The 22,776-nt window shown below is 35.0% G+C and overlaps 1 protein-coding gene across 1 annotated transcript in view; it reads right to left on the bottom strand.

The window, feature by feature from the left end:
• Positions 1-5,991: 5,991 nt before the first annotated feature.
• GRIK2 (glutamate ionotropic receptor kainate type subunit 2) overlaps positions 5,992-22,776 on the bottom strand; it is a 449,336-nt gene continuing 432,551 nt past the window's right edge. The window contains 2 exon segments of the mRNA XM_075708130.1: positions 5,992-6,156; positions 21,518-21,768. Coding sequence (XP_075564245.1) covers positions 5,992-6,156; positions 21,518-21,768 — 416 coding nt within the window.

Raw genomic sequence — 22,776 nt, forward strand, 5'->3', positions numbered from 1 at the left:
TAAATTGCCCAGCCAGTTAACATAGTTAAAGCATAAAAAGAATGATATGTTTACCATCACTATGTTAGGTTGCTTTCCACTCTCTGGGTTTAACAGCCAGCAGTCTACTTGGTAAGAGACAACCTTTGACATAAACACATGATGAAGTTTAAACTTGTACCTTCAAAATCAAATTACTACAGATTTGGTCTGTGCTAGATGATGTAGCCCAAGGAACATTAACAACAGCTCAAACCTTTACCAAACTTCAATGTTTTCATATAATTTTTCTCATAAGTTTAAAGTAGGACTAAGTCTCTTATTTCCTCCAAGCAAAACTCTTACAGTCATGACAAAGAAGGAACTCTAAGATTTTTTCCATTATTTTTAGCCCATGCCAGATTTCCTAAGTAGCTGGAAAAACTATGCATACATTGTATGACAAAGAAAGAAATGTATTCTCTTGGCTCTGAGAACTCCTGAAAGACATATCTATGTATAATTTCCAGTGTGCACTTCAACATTCAGAAAAATAAAGCTCATCATTATAGAGTGGCATTCCTTGAAGAAGAAAAAGGTAAGAGAGAAAGCTGATATGTATGTCCTCAAGATCAGATGCTTCAATTGTTTCCTTTCATTTATCTACAGTTAGCATTTTTCTCAAATTCCCACAATTCTGTCATTCCAGCGGTCATAGAAAGTTAGTGCTGTTGGGTAGGAACAAGAGCAAGTATTTCTTTAGTTTTAATTAGAATTATCATTCATAGAAAATTTCTAATGATGTCCCTAAAATAATTAATAAAATAGGATTGGCATGGATTTTGACAATGAGAGGCTTGGTGGGCAGATACAATAAAAGAAGGCAGGGTGCCTGGTGTTCAACTTAACACATTGCTTAATCATAGCTTTTCCAAGCTTAAACCAATTAAAAGTTCTCTTTTGCAAAGCTCATCCTGCATATAACCTTTCTTTTTATGTGTTAATCTACTTTTTTTCATTTTTAATGTAGCTGATTTTATATTAAAACCTTTATAGAAGCTATGTGAATATGGTGTTCTATATTCCTATACCCCAACCATGTAGGGAAATTTCCAGTAAGATGAGTCAGTGTGATAGCTCCTTTGGGTTGGTTTTATTATTTTTATTTTTTGATTATTCTACTGCTGTAGTGATTAGGATTTCAGGCAATGAGCTAAAACAATATATTACTAGACTGGCAGTCAATCAGATCACTATCACTTCAAACATCATTTAAGAAGATCTACTTTTTTTATTATTTATATAGCTCCATAGCTCATGGTGCTACATAGAACAAACCAAAGACAGATTCCCTGCCCCCTAAGAGCTTACAGTCTAGGCAAGTACAAGAACAACAGGAGGAGATAACACAGGCAGGGGACAGAGAAGGGTAGTAAATGAAAAGAAGGACAATTAGATTACAGTCACATGAAAAGCTAGTATGTTTATCTTGGTGGATACAAACTGGGGAGATGAGGTGCTTGAGTAACTTTATTTTTAATTATAACTACATTTTATAGGAAAGCCAGAAGAAAAGGGTTTTGAAAATAAATCTGAAAGTGTCAGAGGTGCTTGTAGGAAGGCAAAGAGGCAAGACTGGAAGGGAACAGGACACTAACACATTTGAGGTTGGAAAGCAATGATCCTGGATGACAGACGAGTCAACCTCAGTGACCTTTTCTTTTCCTACACATCTTTGAAAATATGACAAAAAGCACAGTTTCTCTTGTGCACCTAAATGCAGGCTGGTATCTTATTTTGCCTTTAATATTTTATCAGTACACATTTTGGGATGTATTGGACAAAATCTCGATTTCTCTGAAGTAGGAGATTTGACACTGCTTTGAAAGTAGTCAGCATTTCAAACAACATATTTTGTGATTGTTGATGTATTTGGAGACTCTAGTGTATTTGGATACTAGAGTGAAGCTGTGTCTAAAGCACTTTAAATATTTTTCTAATATCCTTAATATAATAAGAATAATACAAAAATTATCTTACAGCATTATCTCTGCTCATGAACCCTTTTCTCTGATTGATTTTATAGAATATCAGGGATTTCTCCTACTTCTATATGAGGCTTTGGATTTCGGTAGGGTTTTTTTCTTCATAAATGATGTATTTTCCATTCTGAAATATTAACTAGTGAGTGTAATAGGGCTAAACAGTGTTATTCTGCTTTTTTGGAAGACTCTATTGATGAAACCAGGAAGGATTATTGCACAGAGCCTCAAACAATATAAACATGAAAGAACAGGTTCTTTCAAACCTATACTGAATTCTTCAACTGAAAATTGAGATAGAAAGTAATATCTCATACAAAAACTGCCAGATACTCCCTGGATATGTTTGTATTTGTGTATAGGAGAATACCATTAAATGGCCTGCTGATGTCTATAATGGGCCAAATCCTCATTTACCATAAAGCACCATGTATGTCTTGATTTCATCCAACTATTTGGCTCAGAATCTTCACTACCAGTCCTTCACAAACAACATTTAAAATAATATCCACATACCTATTGCTATGTAACCATGCTGAGGCAACCTGAAGATCCAAATTGAGATCTTGAGAATCCTTAAAGATTATAGACTTCTATCTTCCTTGAAAGGTACATTAAAAAAAAAAAAAAAAAAAAAAAAAAGTCCTGTTCAGTTTTTACCTCCAATTTTCATCCACCAGGTAGCACCATATAACCAATTTATAACTGCTTTAAAGTCTTCTCTAGAGTGACATTCAAGGTCAGTCAGAGAAGTACCCATCATCCTGTCCTGGGAAATCAACAGACTAATTGAGCTATTATATGAAACTACATAAAGCAGTTATATACAGTTTCTGAATCTTCACGGGCCAGATACTCACTTGATTTAAGCTGGTGTAGTTCCGTTGACTTTAATGACACTATAGAAATTCATACTACATGAACATTTGGGACTAAGCCATTCAGGGGCCTTTCAAAATGAGGAACTTTTCTTCAGAATAGAGGATTTCCTTCACAATAGTGAAGGGGAAATGAACCATTGAGCTTTTTGGGGTACAAAACTACCGGTAGTATTTTCTACTATTTTGGGAGTCAACTCTTTGTTAGTCATTTTTCCTTAAATGTCTTAATTTTCTGTGAAAAATATAGAAATAATTATTAATGCACAACAAAGTAACAGTATGAATTAGTATATAATTTAAAAAAAAAAACCAAACAAAACATTATCCTACTATGAATCTGTGGAACCATGCATTTCTAGTCTCAATCTTAAATACAAATCTCCAGTTACTTTGCATATTTCCTTTAATAATGAAAGGTTGAAATTCTCACTGGAATCTTAATTAAGCCACACTACTTCTGCATTAGGTTTCTTGTTCCTTGGGGGATTTTGACCCAATAAAATATTTGGGACATATTCTGCAGTCACACTTATTTTGGCTCACATAAAGCTTAATGAGAGTTAGTCATGTGCATCAAGGTGAGAATGGAACTCCTGCTTATTACAACAACCTTAATGGAGAAAAGAAAGGTTTGTTTGAATATAATACAGCATTTTATTACATGATTTTACAAATTTTATTGTAAATCATCAATCAAATGCAATAGCCAATTATTTTTTCCATTCCAAACCATCATAATTAGGAGTCTTTTTTGTGGTTTATGACAGTTACTTTCTTTCCCTGTGTATTTTAGAGAATTAACTTAAGTATGTATTACATATGTATACGCATTTTCAGAATCTTTGCTGAAGGTGTTTTTATCTTGTTTATACTTCAGACAAAGATAACCTGTTTTTTGTTATCACATAAATTGGGATGAAAATCTCACAAATATTAGAATTTTCTTTATCAGTCCCTATTCACAATGGAAATGGCCAGCTCAGTCTCTATGAAGATTTATGAGAACTGGGTAGCAGACACAAACCTCCCCCTTCCCCCCAAATTTAATTATATAAATTCTACAATTTGGATGATATATCTTACATTCCTGTGCTAGAAAGATGATGATAAGATTAAATTAAACCCCAGTAAACAAATTATCTCATTACTCACCAATGACTAGTTATCTATGATAATTTTAAAGGTTTTCTTAAATTAGCTAAATGAATTATTTTCCATATAAAGACCATCTTCATAATCTTTTCTGGTTGACATAACATACCTACATAGCCCATCCTATACATTTTTTGTTGAGATACAAATAAATTTACAGCAGATGGAGGTGCAAGATTCAGCATCTGTAGGGCAGTATTTCAAAATGTTATGTCCAGGAACAGGCAGAACATAAAAATTACCTTTGAAGCAGCTAAGAGCCAGATCCTGCAAAAACTTATCACAATGTGCTGTACTGGCTTCTCTCAGAAATCCCAGCAAACTCTCTGGCCACGTGTTTGGTGGCAAGAATTGGCAGGATAGGGCACTAAGCTGAGGCTGAGTACCAGTACTGACACAAAGTACTGTACATATGTTGCTCAAATCACACAGAAAAAATAAAACAACTAAAACTGACATAATTTTAATATTGGTTTGTTTTTTTTTTTAATTTTCTGCATTGGATTCAAACAGCAAACTGAGTGCACTTTAACTGTTATCACAATGTGGTCAAGAGGTCTGTGTCTTTTACCATTTACACACGTTTGTTCATGACAGCATGTTATCAGCCTAGTGGAAACCAGGGGTGTAGCATGGTAAGCAGTGGTGGTAGTGCACATATTTTTTATATTATCTAACTTGAAAATATGTCTCTTCTAAGATTCCTTTTTCTTGATAAAAATAGTTTTCACCAAACGTTGGTGGTGCACACGCACTACCATTCATGCTTGGCATTACACCCCTGACAGAAACACATGTTCTTATTTTGTTGATAAAAAGTATTACAAAAATTTCCATACAAAAACTATTTTCATAGAAATCTTGCATTTCCACAAATAAACCTGAACATTTTTTTTTTTTTAAAAAAAACTGCTCAAGAATTTTGCTCATTTAGTACTGTGACTGTATTGAAAAATGCAGTCCTCCTTAAAGTTCTCCACATTCACTTCTTTTAGGTGACCCATCCCACTTCCAATATTAGCGAGAATTGCACAGGCTCCATTGAGTTCAATTAGTAGCAGGAACAAGGGTTTCAAAACCCATTCAGGCTAAAATGCAAGCCCTCTATGTGTGAAATACACTGCTTCCCACCCCCCTCCCTCTTTTCACAATTAAAGAAAAAAGTAATTCCTTATATCTAGAGGTTGTAAGATACATTCCTTTGTACTAAGGAAACTTTCATTCATCTAAAAGTTGGGTCAAAATTATGGATTCTTTTTGTTTTTGTTTTAGATCAAAGTTCCAGCCCAGGTAAATTTAAGTTACCGATTTTTTTTTTTTTTTAAATTATTATTTATTTACTTAGTTCAGTGACACAGACAGTCCAAAAAGTAGGTGAGCATCCTCGTATTTATCCTTCTATTCATGGGATTCATGTTTCTTCACTTTAACATTTCTCCCATCCAGGAAGCTCATATGGCCTGTTCAGGTGGTAGTTTCAGTCTACCAGCAGTTACCAACTCTTCTATGCTTGGAAGTTCAGAAGTACATATGGTTTCTTGTTCCACTACAGTTCTGAGATATTACTTTTACTAGACTCCTTCTGTGGTTAGTATCATTTTGGAAATTTATTCTCCATCTCCTGGCAACCGTTGAACTTCATAAGGAACCTGTAATTTCTCACTGAGACTGCATTTGAAACCAGCCACAAAACTTACATGGAACATTCATTCATTCAGAATGGTGGAAACCCATGACGAACAGTGTAACCCCGCATAACTTGGTTGATCCATGATGCTTGTGATTCGAGTCTGGCCATTGCAACTGCTGAGATCACATAGTCTCTAGTTCATAGACACAGCGGCATGAGGTAACTCATTTTATTTTGCACAGGTTGCATATTTCCACAGGAAACATTCTTGCAAGGTTGTTTGGAAAAAAGACGACAGTTTGTGCTTGGGGTATTTGGCTTCCCAGGTCTATGCCATGGTTTCTTTACCCGGCAACCTTCTGTCGTTGAACGTGTGCATGTTGATAACTTCTTCTGTTTTCACAATAACGGGGGCCTGTGGCTTGTGTTTTAATCGACGCTGACACTTCAGAGACATCCTTAGCTCCTCTACCATGGCACTACAGAAGGACCTCTACAAAGACAAATAGGGGAAGAAGAAAAAAAAAACATCTGTAAGAAATGTCTAGCTGCAATGTCTAGGAGCAGATTCACTCTATTGGCACAGTCGGTTCTCTAAGTTTGCCTTGCCTCAGCCTGGAGCTCATAACAAATTGCTGTCTTTTACATATGCTTCACATAATAATTAAAATGACTTATTAAGCAGTGGTGACTCAGTGAAAAAATCACCTTGTCTATACAATTATTTCTCTGGCAGCTACTGACTATGGATGCATATGATACACAAAATAATTCAAACAGATGTTCTGTTAACATAGTTTATCTTTACAGGATAGATTCTGAATGTAACATGTATATTAGGTATTCAGTAAAATCTCCTTGTCCATATTTCAAAATAATACATTTCATTTCTATATGATTTAAATAACTGTTCTTCAACAAAACAACAAGCCTTAGTGTAGGATGTTAACCTAAAATAATGTTTAAATACTGTTAAAATGCAGACCATTACTGAAAACAAATACCTACTCCATTATTTTCAATATCTTCTGTATCTAAACACTTCTTCCACTACTGACTATGATTTGTGGAGTATATATTTGAAAAAAATGTTCAGTTTCATTGATCTTTATGAAGAGCATATTATCAGAAAAACAGTTTATTAACATGTTTTCATCAAAAGCTAAATCCTCAGAGCCCTTCTTCCATTTTACAGTGCAAGAAATTTGAAAAGTAAACTAAAATCTCCCTTATTCCCCTAGTCTGACTGAATTCTCAACTGCTAATCGTAGGGTCAGCAATTGGCCTCTCTTTAGTGTGAGAATTGGAGTATAGAAAAAATACGGAAGTAAGGAAGAGTTGTCTCAGTTTTGGGGTCTGTGAATTAACCATTTTGATCATCTACCTTAATTTAACTGTTCTCTAATGGAGAAATGTATTAACTAAATAACACATTGCAGAGCCTGATATGTTATGACAAGCCTCTGACAATTTTGCCCAAAGCAAATTTAAGGTATAATCTAGCCCTTTGCATTTTGCTTACTTAATAACTAATCTCCAGTCCAGGGAGAGGATCTGGAAAAAGAAAAGACATAAAATAAAATAAAAAAAAGACAGAGCACCTGGAATTACTGCAAATATCTCTTGATCATAGTTTGATTTTGTGTGATTAGTAGTAGATCATCAGTCAATATATAACTGTCTAATTTATCTCCCCGGTCAAGAACTCTGCTTTATTTGTAAACTGTCACACCTCCATTATTAATGCAAACCTGGAGTTTGGAGATTAGATCCAGAAAATATTTAAGCACCTCACCCTACCTAGTTCTTTGGGAGCCTAAATTGAAACTGTGTTTACCAAAATCTGCATTCAGCTTCTAACCTCCAGGGCAGAAGGCACTCTGAGCAGTAAGGCACTCGGTTTTCCACATTAAACTTTATAGGTTTGTCATTTGACCATGGTCAGTAGAAATTCTGCTAAACACGTCATTGCTTGGTTTAGTCCTGAATCCCACCAGAATTCACACTCAAGTTCTCTATGCGTAAGGTCATCAATTCAGTAGGTGTGCTCTCAAAGGACCTAATAAATCAAGTTCCTCTCAAAAAAAGTGGCAACTGCTGAAGAAGGACACATGGCAGACATTACAGCTTTATTCTGTGTAGCCATTCATCAGCTGGAACATTAGAGCTGAGTGTGAGACATGTTTGAGAGTGTTAATTCAACAGTGTCTTCTGCTGGAGGAGATTTAAGCCTCAGTGTCTCAGGAAAGGGCTGTAACCTACAGGCGTTAGACCATTTCAAGGTAAAAACACTTGCAGTTTCCACCTACTGATCCTGTTCCCTTTTGCATGGAAGCAGTTAGCAGAGGCAGAGCAGGAGAAAGGGAGAGAAGGAGAGCATGGGCTGTTCTGTAGATTAGGGATTATAGCACACAGTGGCAGAGGAAAGGCTTCAGTGGTAGTTCCTGTTTCAGTGATTACTTCAATATGTTTATGTAAAATTGTGTTTAGTGCAAAAGAGTGCAAACATGACTTGTCTCAGCTGTGGGTTAAAACTGGACCTGAATCCCCCAAATCCTGAACAAATGTCGTCTTCTCTAATCCTTTGCATGAATAAGGGAATAGGCACGTGGGAAGGAAAGGGTAATCTTACTCCGGCTGTAATACTCTTCCTTTCAAACATTCCTTTCTCCTGCTGAGTTTGAAATAAAGATATGAGACCTACTCAACTCATGATAGAAAGGGTTCAGCCACCTACAACTAAGAAAAGTTTAAGCTGTGAGTCTAAAGGAGAGGAAAGTATATGTCTCTGGTGCAGAGTCAAGCACAAGTCCTTCAGAAGCCAAAGTTCAAGACAAAATTAATAATTTCTGGCTGGCTACATGGAGTGACTTCTGTAATGGAGACTCATTAGCAATCCCTTTTAAAAATATTCTGGTGTACTGGGTTGACATCCAAGACAGAACTTATGGCTTTCATTGTGTGAATGAGGTCACTAAAATTTCTAATTTAATGGTCTGAGCTGTAATACGTCAGATCTTCATGCATAAAGTATCTTTGCTTAGCATTGTGTGCAAAGTGGGAAACCGTACCTCCTTCTTATCCAGCTGTACTTTGAAAGAAAATATTCAATTCTCTTAGACTTTCTCATTTTTTGAAGCGGTTTCTTAATATCAGAACTGCAGTTATGATTATGAATCTGAAATTAACCCTGAAATCTTTTGAAAGGGCAAGATTTAATTTAATATTCCCTAATGGCTTACAGACTAAATTGCTAAGGCTTGCAGATCTTGGCATTTTCACTATGTGGGGAACGTAGCATATAACTCAGGAATTTCACGGGGACTCCATTAAGAAGTAAATGCTGCAGCTCTCAGTGTTACACTACCTCCACCCTTTACATGGCTCTCACCTCTGGAATCAAAGACCTAGCTGAAACATTCTGAGGAACAAAATCCTTTTAAATTTAAAAATGGTGCATTAGCACTTATCACTTTCAAGATTGTGTCCCTTATCTTTTTTTTGCCAAGACATCTAAGGAGTGCCAAAGCAGAGTGAATCCTTTTCAAGATGCATCAATCCACCAAAACCTTTTGCAAAGATCTGCAAACACTTACCAAAGGGTATAAATTTTTAGGTAATATCAGTAGAAATGGGATTACAATCAGTAGCCAAGAGGTAAGAAGATACATGCACTTGATGCCAACATTCTGAAATATCCTGAAAACGACATCTCAAGAAATTTGCCAACACATTTTATCTGAGAATTTTACCTGGATCTGAAAACTCATTAAATGAGAAAAGTTGGCAAGACTGACAGTCTTAAAAAGGCAGTTAACACAATTTTGAGATAGTTATTTTATCTAGAAAATTCTTCTATTCTGTTCTTTCAAATTATTTTGTATAAATTAAGTTCATGGGAACTTATCTGCATATATTGTATTAAAAATTATTTAATTACTTCATTTGCTAAGTTTTTTATGTATGCTATGCATTTTAAAATATCAAATGTCTGAAAACAGTAAATAATATTGGTTCTCAGACAGTACTATTGTTTTGGTAACAGAGCACTGAATAAGAAAAATATGATATCTTTTTTTTTTCTTTTTTTTTTTTTTTAAATTTCCCTTACTTATGCATTTTAAAAAAGATTAATTCAAGGCTATGGAAAAGTTCATGACCTGGATCCTTATTCTTCTTTGGGTTCTATCTGAGAAATATAAAGAAGAGTTTTCCCACATATTGCAAAATCGTGTTCAAAAAAGGTTTACAAAGGAATACTTTACGTTTGACCTCTTTTTTAATAAAAATTCTTTTCTTGTCTCATTTCAGTTCCAATCTACGTACAGTCTCCATTTTCTGTACAGTTAAACTTTGTGTTCTTTCGCTGTTAGGATACAACTTTTGGAGTAATAAGACATGAAAAAAAGAAACAGCTCTAGAATACTTTTTTTTGTGACAGATAAATGACATTTTCAGATATGATTTTAGAAAATACAGCACAATGTCTTGATCCTGATTTCAACTGACCATTCAGGTTGTTAAGGAAAAACAGTGAAATGTTTACAGAACTAGGCTATATTTCAAAACTGTTGTCCATCATGAAATTGAGCACTTTTAGTATATATTACAAGACTCTCTGCTTAATTCAAAGAAAATAACCTTTTACCCCCAACTTACCTTCCACACTGCAGGCATGTTACAAGAACATTAGTTATTATTGATTTTTCACCAACCCTTACAAAATTGTAAGTTGTCTTCTTAAAAGTTACCAGAAAGTAAATGCTGCCTCCAGGCCATCTTAGATCTAATTAAACAGTAGAAGAGCTGAAGGAAGGCACACAGTTCTCTAAACCCTGGTGCAGTTAAGTGCAACTGTTTTGTTGCAGCAAAACAATCACTATAAAACATTAGAAAAAAGAACTGCAATTCTAAGTGGGAAGTTCAAGTGTACAAAAGAAAATTTTAAACAGAACTGTAGTTCTTAACCTTTTAACACAAAGCAATTTTTAAAAAGCTCATGTCCATAAAGAAGAGTAAAGAAGTAACTGATACCTCTTTCATTTGCTCACCAGTCATGTAGAATGAAGATAAGAATGTTACAAAATGTTATCACTGTTTACAATCTATTCAGACAGCTTGTGTATGGCTTTGTGGCCTGAGAAAAAAACATATCTTTGCACATCTAGGACGCGAGGAAATGGCCTCAAATTGCATCAGGGGAGGTTTAGATTGGATATTAGGAAAAAATTCTTCATGGAAAGAGTAGTCAAGCATTGGAACAGGCTGCCCAGAGAGGTGGTGGAGTCACCATCTCTGGAGGTGTTCAAAAAATGTGTAGACATGGCACTTTGGGAGATGGTTTAGTAAGCACGGTGGTGTTGGGTTGACGGTTGGACTGATCTTAGAGATCCTTTCCAACCTTAATGATTCCTAGTCTTACTTTCATTAAAAAATAACCCAGCCACCAAGCCAGGAAACATGAAATTAATTTTTACTCTACCCTTAATTGGTTTATTGCTGGAATTGGTAGTGTTAGGTTAATAGTTGGACTGGATGATCTTAAAGGTCTTTTCCAACCTAAATGATTCTATGATTCTATATATGTATTAATATGAAAGCTAGAAAATATTTAAACCATTTTCATTATATTGCTTTATAAGAATTTAGAAAGGTAATTAGAAATCATATTAACATTTGTTAGGCACATAATTATTAGACTGTCACTATAGATTTTGATTTTAACAGCCTAAAAAGAGCAACAGGAAGACAGGAATGCCATGCCTGCACAACTCAACATTCTGATTTAAGTGAATAATATTCAATGTGTTTTAGATATCAAAATCTCCAATCACTTGCTGGTTTATATTTTCTTCCCTCTTTGATACGGTTAATACAAAGCTGAATGTCAACATTCAATAAAAAACTATAAGATTTAGTCAGAAGTTCATTACTTCCAGTCTTGCGTGTCAGATATTATTTGAAGCCTTGTTTAAGTTTCTTAAAAGAGTAACAGTGGTAATCCTGCATCATCTTGTTATGTTATGGGTCAGTGTTCTAGCATCTAGTAGGATATATCAATCAAACAGGTTTTCATCTTGAAGTTAGCTGAGAACAAATGCACAGCGCTACCCTTCCCCTCCCTTCTAATCAGTTTCTGCTTTCATATGCCACTCCTCCAGGGATTTTGAATGTGTGTATGGAAAACCTGTCAATCTTAAATCCCCTAGACAGAAACATGAATCTTAGCAAAATGTTGACTTAGGATCACAAAGAGGTGAACAATTAATGGAATGAAAACAACCTCAGAAAAAGAGAAATCATATTTCATTGCAGTCGAAGAATTGCACTTTCAAAAGAAGTTAAAGTGTACTTATAATGATCAGATTTTTAGGTTGCTCAGTACAGTACAATATACCTATAGACTAGATATATATACCTAGTCTTAGACATGATTATTGATTGAAGGTTGTACACATATTTATGTATATACATATATATCTATATATACATAGTATGGTTATATCCAAAATATTTTGCCACAGACTTTTCTGATGTAGTACACCTCCAATCCATAGCAAGTGTAGTGCGCAAGTACACTGCAGACTAAGTTCACATCAATTAGCTGAAAATATCACCAGTATATTCTCAATTTGAGATTTAACAACTATTGCTTTTTTGGTAGAACGAGCAGCCATTTTATGAAGTCATTTTCAGGCCAAAATGTATTGGAGATTTCATTGCTTATTCAAATACAGAAAATAATACCAGGCAAAATGAAAATTATAATTCTGTAAATTAAGCTTTTCTTCCACCATAGTATCTACAAAGTCAAGACCACTAGAGTTGTTCCAGACAACTTGGTGAAGCATTAGGTGTTTCACCCTCTAACTGAATTGAATGCTGATTGTTTCAAGAACTATTCTAGCTATTTTATGGAGGATCAACAAGAATCTGGTGGGACTAACCCTTCCTGTAACAAAGCAACACTGAAATAATCTTATGCAGGCTGAAATGCTCACTGAGTTTTAGAGTTATGAGATGAACTTAGATGACGTACAAGACTTCATTGCAGGCCACTTCTACCACAGATTGCTAGTGTCTCCCAGTGGGACAATAGGATTCCAGCTTGCCTTAAATGGTCTGTTCAATAAATTATCAATTGGTGTCCAAAAAACCAATTCAGCCACTCTCAAATTCTAAAATTTATTTCCTAACAAAACAAAATGCACTCTGGTGGATGAGAGAGACTTCTGGTAAAGCAACTCTGACTCCATTTAAAGTCTTCTGAAACTATCTAATTTGGTTTCCAGTCTGAGTGCAGTCTGATGGCTATTCTAGTTCCTGTGGCTGATGGGGAGCTACTATCAATGCAGACAGCTTTTTCAAAGGTGGCTGTATTTAGCTCTGCCAGCAGCCTTTCTGGCCATCATTCTGACCATGATGTATTTCTGACTCACCTGTGGACCTAGGCTGGGGCAGATGGGATTGCACTTGTGTGGTTCCACTCTTTCCTCTCAGAGAAATCCCAGAGGATGGCATAAGGCAATTGCTCATCAGCCCTGTGGGCTCTCTCTCATGCAGGATTCCACAAGTTTTCATCCTGTCATCTCTCCTTTCAACATGTATATGAGGCCACTGAGGAGATAATGAAATAATTTGGGCTGTGGTGTCATCGGCGCGCAGATGATACACAGTCCTACTCTCTTGTCAGACCAGGATGGTGCAGTCAAGTTGCGCTTCCAGTACCTGGCTGAAATAGGGGTATGATGGCAGCTTAATTGCAGGGAGATAGGTTCTATGTTGGACAAGTAAAGGGAAGCATTCAGAAGATATTATCTATCCTTATTATTCAGTTCTACCTCTTGTGAAAGAGGCTTACAGTCTCAGATTTCTCCATGTTCCTAAGTTTGGTTCTGGGTTTTCAAATTGGATCTGTGGTGATAAATGCTATTTGTCACTTTGTTTTCAGTCAGTGGCAATAATTTCTACTGGTGTGAAGCTTGCCACAACCAGTCCAGGTCTTCTTCCAGAACATATTGCTGCAGTATAATGTCCCTGGACAACAGCTACAAATGACTGCCAGGTGGTTAAAAAGTGCTGATAGCAATTCATAGTATTTCAGCCATGTAGCTGCTGCCGAGCAAATAAATAACACAATATATTGTAGTGCCTATCTGATTTAGAATGATATCCAATGCAGCATTTTAATGGGTTTGTATGTTGTGATCGCAGCTGTGCTGGATATTTCTCTGCCTCTCAGCAGAGATGATCCTGATTGCACTGAAATCAGTCACCTGAGATCTTGCGCTCTCAGCCACTCGATGTGAAAGTTCATTCACCTGTTAAATCATTGTTGATCCTAGATCTAAATTCATTCTCTGTTCATCCAAGGAAGGTCAGGTTTGTTGATCTTCAGACATGGTGAAAGGAAGTGATGATGATATGTAATTAATCCTTTGGAGTATGAATCTATCTGGATTAAAATACTATATATAACACCATATAGTTTAATTTGAAAATAAATAGTCCATCTTACAGAGACATTTTAGAAAATAAATACAACCTTTCTTACCTGATTTTAGCTGTACCTAACCAGCTCTTTTTAGTTTGCTGAGCTAAAGTCCACTGTACATTATTCACTGTAAAAATTTATACTAGTTTTACAGTTCAGTGTGATAGTATAAACTTAACATAAAATTTGGCATGGCCTCAAATCATATTGAACAGAGAGAGACTATTAGTATTAATTTAACGGCAACAGTTTCTACTGTTTTGGAAACACTAAATACTATAGTCATATTGCACTACATATTATCAAAATGGTTAGCATCCATTTCTCTATAATTACATGGTTTCATCTGGCAGTCTAGGATATTTTCTCAACCTAAAAGACAGCTGGAAGTGCTTGTTACTTTGCCGGCTTATACAAAAGTTAAAGTAATCTAAATTAGATGAACTAAACTGTATTTGCTACTACACTTAGCTATAGTATAGCTGATTAATTCAAAATGCTAAGATTAATATTTATATATTAAAATATTTGTCTACATGACAAGTTAAAGTAATATTTAGGGGAAGACAATGAAAAATTATTAGAAAGGCATGAATGTTGTACAATCTAACATTTTTTTCCTTGAGAATGAAGAGAATATTTCTTTTCAGATGAGCCAATAATTATATAATGTGAATGTTTCTTCTTTCTACTGATGAGTGAAAGTGAACTATATTTTCTCTAAAATAAATTACATGTAGGAGTTTCCAAAAAAATTTTATACAACTTTAAATTCTTGTCAAACATAAAATATCCCATAACTCAGACCAGTAATTTAAGCCCTGACCTTCAAATGAATATCTATGGAGCGATAATGAGCCTCCTGAATCCTATTCCTACATTTGTACTTGTGCAATGGTCAGCTTCACATATATTTCTAATCTTTCTGTTCTTTGTGTCTTGAATTATACAAATTGAGATGTTAAAAATACCTCAGAAGCAAGGTCCATTAACAAATAGATATTGGTTGAGCTGCAATCAAAATAGAGATCTTGGGTTTAATGTTTTATTGTTTGCACATAATTTTTAAAATGCCACAGTCAGTTAATTGGTTTTTTCCACTTTTTCCACTTTTGTTTTTTCATATCTTTTTTTCTGTGAAAGGGTGGGGATTTTTGTGGGTTTGACTTTGGTTTTGTTGGGTTTTGTTTTGTTTTGTTGTTTTTGTAACAGTTCCTTCCATTAGAAACTATCTTCTAGTATGTACTTAGGTGGTTTCCAAGAGGGCATTTAATTATAATTAGTACCTCAACTTCAAGTAGTCTGTACATTTTCACACACACAAATTAGCCATACAAGTCTATACATCCATATATAGTGCTCAAGGGAATACAGGATGATAGAAGTTCCCAATTTTCCAACTATGTATCTGCAGAATGCAATGTGCTAAAGTTGGAAAAATATTTCCTTTTATGAGCTGTCACAGCTGCTGCTGCTTTTCCCAGCCAACATTAAAAATTCTGAGGTTACTCCATTACAAAATGTGACATGACAATACAGACTACATCACTGACTGTACATTGTATAAAAGTTACTTGGGATATAAATCCCAAAACTTTACTTTGATTTACCAAGAATGCCCATATTCTTTTGTTTATTGTAACCTGAGGAACAGGCTTTTCAACTTTAAAATCTTTTGAACTTGCTTCCCCCTGGAAAAGAAAAAAACCCACTAGGTTGGGATTTACTTTGGGGTTGTTCCAAAACTATTATAAATTTCTGTCCCAAATATCAAAGACTTTTGATATTAAATTATTAGGATTATTCTCTGAACTCCAATAAGACTAGCACTTTTTGAGAAAGTAATGAAAAAGACATTAATGAAAACTAATTTAGTAACATTTGGAAAAAAACCCCAAACCATAAAATATTCAGGTAAAGTAAGAAGTAGTCCTAAAATCTTTTCATTTTTCATATGAAATTATCATGGTAATTTCATTTTGCACTGTTGTTAAGATAACAATTAAAACAAAGATGGAAATACTGACTTTCTACGTATGCTGCTGATAAAGAAGCATCCACAATATTTCAGTACTGATTAACTTCTTCCTGTAAGACTATTCCATATAGGAAACTTACATGTATGTACTTTGCTCACCTCAATTCTAAAAAGAAGTATTCTAAGACATGATGAATTAAATTTATCCTGGTACAAGCAGATTTTAGAAGAACCTTGACAAATAAACTCATGTTAGCGTTTACACTAACCATGTAAACAAATCAAGAACAGTTAAATTGTGCTTGAGAGAAGCACAATCAGGACATAGTGTCAACTGTATATGGTTACAGCACAACTGCTTTTTCAGCCTAGCAGCCCTTGGCCCCTCCTTGCCTCTTGGGAAGGGTGTGGGTCCACTGCCTTAATAAAACCAGGTTTCAAGATAACTTCTCAAGCCAACACCATCTTCTCCAAAGAAACCATGACAAGGATAGGTACAAGGACAACCATTTACAATGGTGACAACAAGCAATGTTCTAATCAAGCTTGACACTGCCTTCAGCAATACTGTGAATTTCATCCTAAAGTTGTCAGCAGTACACATGTAGTTTCTACCACTTAGCTGACATTTGTATCGCTGTGTGAAGGCGGTATCAAAATGGACATAATCTCAGGGAAGACTTTCTTTTTTTAATTTTTAAAAGTCAATAAATTTTAAAAAATAAGTTAATAAATAAGTTAATAAATAAAATAAGTTAATAAATTTTAAAAGTCAATAAATTCTCAAACTGAGAATCATCAATATATTATGTTAAATATTAATGGTCTTCAGGGTCAATGTTTTCCCTGGCCCTTATGATAATAATATGAGCTATACAAAACTAAATGTATGAAATACACATAAACCCATAACACATTGAAGCACATCAATAAAAAAAAAAAAAAAAAAAGACACAGTAATTGTTTTAAATGGCTTCTGTTTTTAACGTTGCTTATTCACTGCCCTCTGAGTGCCTGTTAAAATCAGGGAGCAGGTCATTCACCAGCAGAAGCAATTATAAAATGCAAATGACTGAGCATTTATTGTCAAGATTGGGTAGATAAAAAAGGTCTGCTTCATAACATGTTTCCAAGCAGATGACATAATTAGATGTTTGTATTAGGAACAATAGGAAAGAATACAAGCCTTTAGCATTTTTTTAGAAAGGCTGCAATTAAAAAATAGGTGAGCATTGTGACATAAATTCTATTAAAAAGTAACAATTAAATTTCCCTCTGGGAAATTAGAAAGCACCATCTTGTGGTTACTCTGCAGGAATACAGTCAGGACAACCTCCAACCTGCCATCTCCTCTTACCCCTTCCTGATGTGTCAAAGACAAAGATTGTCAAAATTCTGCCATAGACAAGGGCAATACTTTGTCATTCCCACTACTCCATCTGAAAAAAATCAGTGAGACTATGTAGTAAGTAGGACTAGAGGAATTATTTAGCTCAAAATACACCCCAGGTTATCACATTACTCAGATGTGTGTTTGAGGTAGACAGCAAATTCAGAATTATTGCCAACTGTAGCAAAACCACGTTTAATTTCTAGTAAGTTTAAGATCAAATACTACCTCAACCTAAAGTCTCTGCAGCTCAGTAAAGCTGCATGAATTTTTGATCCAGCTAAGATCAGAAACTTCTATTCCTGTTATCCTTACATTATCAAAACCAAAACATGGTTTGTACATTTTGCAGAAGGTGTTTGAAGTTTTTGTAAACAATTTATTTTGGGCAAGAGTCAACCAGTTAAGTTTGTGACATCTTCAAAGACATATTTAGTCTCATATACAGGTCACAGTTCAACATTCAGAATTTCTTGTTCAATAGAATCTGCAATGTAAGTAAAACACTGTTTTGTATGTAACACACATATATATTCACAGCTACCAATGTCTGCTTTGGGTCTGGTCCTGCTAACTGCTCATTCATTTTACCTTGTTTGATAAACTATCCAGACTGACCTTTCTCGACTCAATTGTGTAGCTGAGTGGTAAATTATTTACCATGGAAAGTTCAATTGGTTTTGTCTTCCTGGGGAAATGTATGTAAAATATAGACCAGTATCAATTTCGTTACTGTTTTTATTTCTTTTATAATCAATTACAAATAAATATTTCAGAGAGGTTAATTTAAGTGGTATTTAGGTTACGATTTGAATGTATAACTCTAGAAATACTTTGTTGGTGTTATTGTTTCAGTACTCTCTAAGATTTAATCTAGTATTTTGTATTATAGCAAGTCTATGACCGGATCTCTCCTAGTGAAACAAACAGCTAAGGTATGCTGACATGTGTCTCATTTCACATTTTTTCAAGTACTTAACAGTTCAAAATTAGTAAAACGTGTCTCTGCTATTTTTTCACAAGCAGACCTAGTTCTAACCTGCTGATGGCTCAATGAGTTTTGAATGGCTACAAATGACAGCAGAATTTAATCCATATATTGTTCTTTTCACACGTATCAGATCTGGATCACCTAGAAAGTACTTAGTAAATTAGGACTCTCATTTTTCAAGCAGACTAGCCATAGCAAGTGTCAGTGAGTGACAGTCTAACCATGATGACACCCAGGCTTATTTTTGCTTCTGAATGCTGTCAGTAAAAGAGGAATTTCTCTGTGTCTGGAAAGTGTTGTGGTAGCATGCATTCATGTGTGGTATTCTGCTTATTGACAACTGTTTCCCAGAAAGACTACAGCTAGTGTATATTTCCTTTGGATTTTTGAGTACGTAGGGAGCATTCATGTTCTGAACCACTTTGGTTACAAGATGAACAGTTTTTTAGCAAATCACACATTTTTGTCTGCTGCTTTTCTGAGCTCAATTCCTTTCAAGATTTCACTCCTCCAACTAGGTTCACACCAGCCAGTGCCTCTGTTTACGTGTGCACTCCAGGAGTGGGGTGACACTGAAAATGCTAAAAAAACATATCTAGATTATACACTTTAAATCTGCATTGCCTCCCTGCTAGAAGTGTAACTGTATATTTTGTATGCATTAAAAAGCAGACACACATATTAATATGCCCATTTATATCCCAGGATACTCCATATACTCAGCAGCTGAAGTTACCTGATTTCTTTTGTTTCCTTGGTTGTTAATATGATCTCTGATCTTCCCTGTCTCCAAATGTTGACAAGCATTATACAAACGCCAGAATGATACTCTGATTCTAAAGGGATGAAACTATAAACGTTACCAAAAATAGGTGCCTCCACTCTCCCTGTGAGATAGTCAAGGCAGCATTACTTGCATAGTTTACTCATCCCAGCAGAGGAGATGTAGATACTGGAGACAGATGACAGTACTGCTTGTACTGCTTATCTCCCCTTTGGCTGTCGCTACTCCCTCTCCTAGGCAAAGGGGATCTGCCACATTTGGAGAGGATGGAAGAAGACATTCACTGAGGGTCTGTGGGTCCTGGGAGAAGAGTGGGTGAGGAGATGCTGGGGTAGGTCATGTGTAGGGATGCTGGCATCATTCTCCTGTTCATTTCATTCCATAAGTAAAGTTCTACTGAAATTTTACTGGTGTCCTGACATCAGGGTATGTGGGTGTAGTGAGGAAGGGAGGGAAGGAAAGAGAATGGTGGCACAGAGGAAAGAGAGGAGAGAGACTCTCTCAGCTGCTTCAGATTCACTCCTAACTTTTTGAAGTACCTCAATACTTGTTGATATGATGATACCTTTCTGGTACAAGTACTGTTAAAAGGTCAGATACCTCCAGTCATTGCTCTCTCTATCCATCATTAACAAACCAAAATAAAAAAGAAGCAAATAAAAAAAACCCCAAACCCAAAAAAACAAAACCACAAAACCATAGGGCTTAGAGAAACAAGTCCTTAATTACGAAGTTTCTGTTTGCTTCCTCACACAACTTCCAACATGCTGGTATTGTCACATAAGATATGCATTCACACCCTGCAAAATACTCAACTCATGTTACAAGATTATTATTAAAACAGTTCTATTTTTCTAAGCGAGTGTTTGTTAAAAATCCAGAAAAGCTAAACTAAATTATACTGATGTCCATATGAAATCCATATCCACCTTAGGAGTGGATAAAAATTATTGAGACTTACAAGAGTTACTTAGGTAACTGGTATCTTTTCCCTCACAAATTCATTTCAGAAACATAACATTTCAATAGTATGTTAACAGAAAGGAATCAGCCTGTAGCATCACAAAGAGGAGGATCTAAATGAGATTTTAACAGTTTAATAAAATGTACCCATGTTCAAACTGTGTTTAGGACCTTGTGACCTCACACTACCTTTTGTGTGTATTAGAAAAAAAAAAACTTCTTTAACAATATATTTATAACAGGACACTTGCATACCAAAAGGTTGCCTCAAAAGAAGTGAACACAAATTGTAAATTTGCTGAATAATAATTCAAGTTACAAAAATTCACCAGTAGCATCTGGAAAAATACCAATATAAATATTGCTGTTGGATTTACTACTGATTTTGTTAAATTAAATTACTAAATAAAAATATAGAAATTGCCATAGGTCATAAGCTCCTCAAAAGGAGAAGAAAAAAAGAAAAGGACCTAGTAAAATCCAATAGTTTCTCTCAATTTTTAAAATTCAGAATATGTGATAGCAATAAAATATATAGTTTGAGTTTAGGTTTAAACATGGACACATATATAGAGAGAGATTTATTTATTTATTATGCAAAAATGATAATTCCAACTAAGAATTTCACAAGATATTACTAGTGTTGGCACAATTACAGTATTGTGGTTGTACAAATTGCAAGTACAGAACAAATTAACACTAGAATTTTCAAAACTCAGTCCGTTTGAAATTACAGGACATCGTATCAGTAGTAAATCCACCAAAAAAAATCATGCTGGTGTAATCTTTTCCAGATGCTACCAGGACAACTTTGCAAATATAAACCTCTTTAAAGAACATTTGTATAGAGACATTTTCAGATTTTGACTCTGAGCTACAGACAGTTTGTCTTTTGAAAATCAGAATTATCTGTAGAAGATTAATTTGGTTCCCATTACAGTTTCGGATTTCTTCTTCATCCATAAAATTAACTGCAGTGAACTTCCAGGAGTAAAAAGCTGTCTTTTTTCAGGCTTGAATAAGAGGAGAAATAGTCACTTGTCCTGAAATCTGGCTACAATTAAACACATTGAAGACAAATTAAAAGCTGTAAATGTAAAACTTTGAGTTCTTTGCTGTGATCCTTTGTTATACAAGTACTGTAGTATGCAATAAACAATCAGTGTGTATCACATACATTTTGCTACCGAATGCTTAAAGTATTATTTAAATAGACCATAAATATAAAATAAAATATGAAAAGACAGTATTTACCTTCTCCAGCTGGGCATTTTTTTTTGATTTGTACAAAAACTCCCCCACTGCCACAAAGACAGACAGCACCAATCCTGCTGCCAGCACGATGAAGATTCCTCCAATATTTTGAACTCCCAAAGCACTGGCCTCTTTACTTTCTTCCTCTGGGCAGCCATTGCCTCTCCACCATTTCTCTTTCATCATGTGGAGCTTGCCCTCCTCTTGCAGCTGAAGAATTGCTATAGTGATTTTGTCTCTGTATGGAGAACCTAAAGAGACCACAGGGAACATATATTGCATGGGGTATATTTTAAGCAAAGTTAGTTACTCCTGGTAAGATAAAATGTAATATAATGTCACAGGAAAAACTATATCCTCTACAACCATAACATTTGTTGAAAAGCCATTTACATCTCACCACGGTCACACTGGTCACATAAATACAAACCCACCTGCACGCAGACATACACTTGACAAAACTTGATATAGCTGGTGTTGCTGGTAAGCCAGGAAATTTGATGCAACAAGTCCTATCACACTTAGTCCCACGGTCTCAAACATCTTCATGCCCAAATATTATATCCAGCCAAATAGTATTCGTCTTCAATTTCAGTCAGGTTTTTAATTATGTTGCAGTAGATTTAGTCTAATATACATAAATCTACAAGCTGTTGTTTCATAGCTTGTTACCCTAAAGCTAATCCAAGGTCTGATATGTAACTAATACTTTATACTATTACTTTATTAAAAGAAGAAACAACAATTTATGCTTCAGGACCAAGCCACAAAAATCTCTATTTGATAGATTGTCAGGCACTTAAGATACCTTCCAAGCACGCACTTGCTTATTAACAGTACCAGGTAGCTATGCATTCAGAAAGATAAGGTTAAGTGTGTTTGGATAACAGGGATGTAATTTTTCATATTTTAATGTATTTCTTTCTCATAATTCAGTATTTTAAAATGACGTTATAGTTTTGCAGCTTTTGAACATTTCAATATTTCAAGGGACAGTTCAAAGGGTAGTGTCATATCTTTGTATGTCATCTGCTCCATTTTCTTTATATAGTGTATAAGGACTTTTCAATGAGTATTTTAAAATCTACATTAATTAATGAATAATGTTAATGGAGAAAGCTTTTCTTTTCTAAATGTTAGAGAGTAAATCACATCAGTTAGAAGTGCTTTCTATGTTAAGATTTGTGTAATGTTTAAGGAAAGAACAAAGCCATCATTTTTTTTCTCCTCCTTCGAAAACAGGAACAAAAGACTCTTCA

Source organism: Pelecanus crispus, chromosome 3 (assembly GCF_030463565.1).
Source record: "Pelecanus crispus isolate bPelCri1 chromosome 3, bPelCri1.pri, whole genome shotgun sequence".
NCBI lineage: Eukaryota > Metazoa > Chordata > Aves > Pelecaniformes > Pelecanidae > Pelecanus > Pelecanus crispus.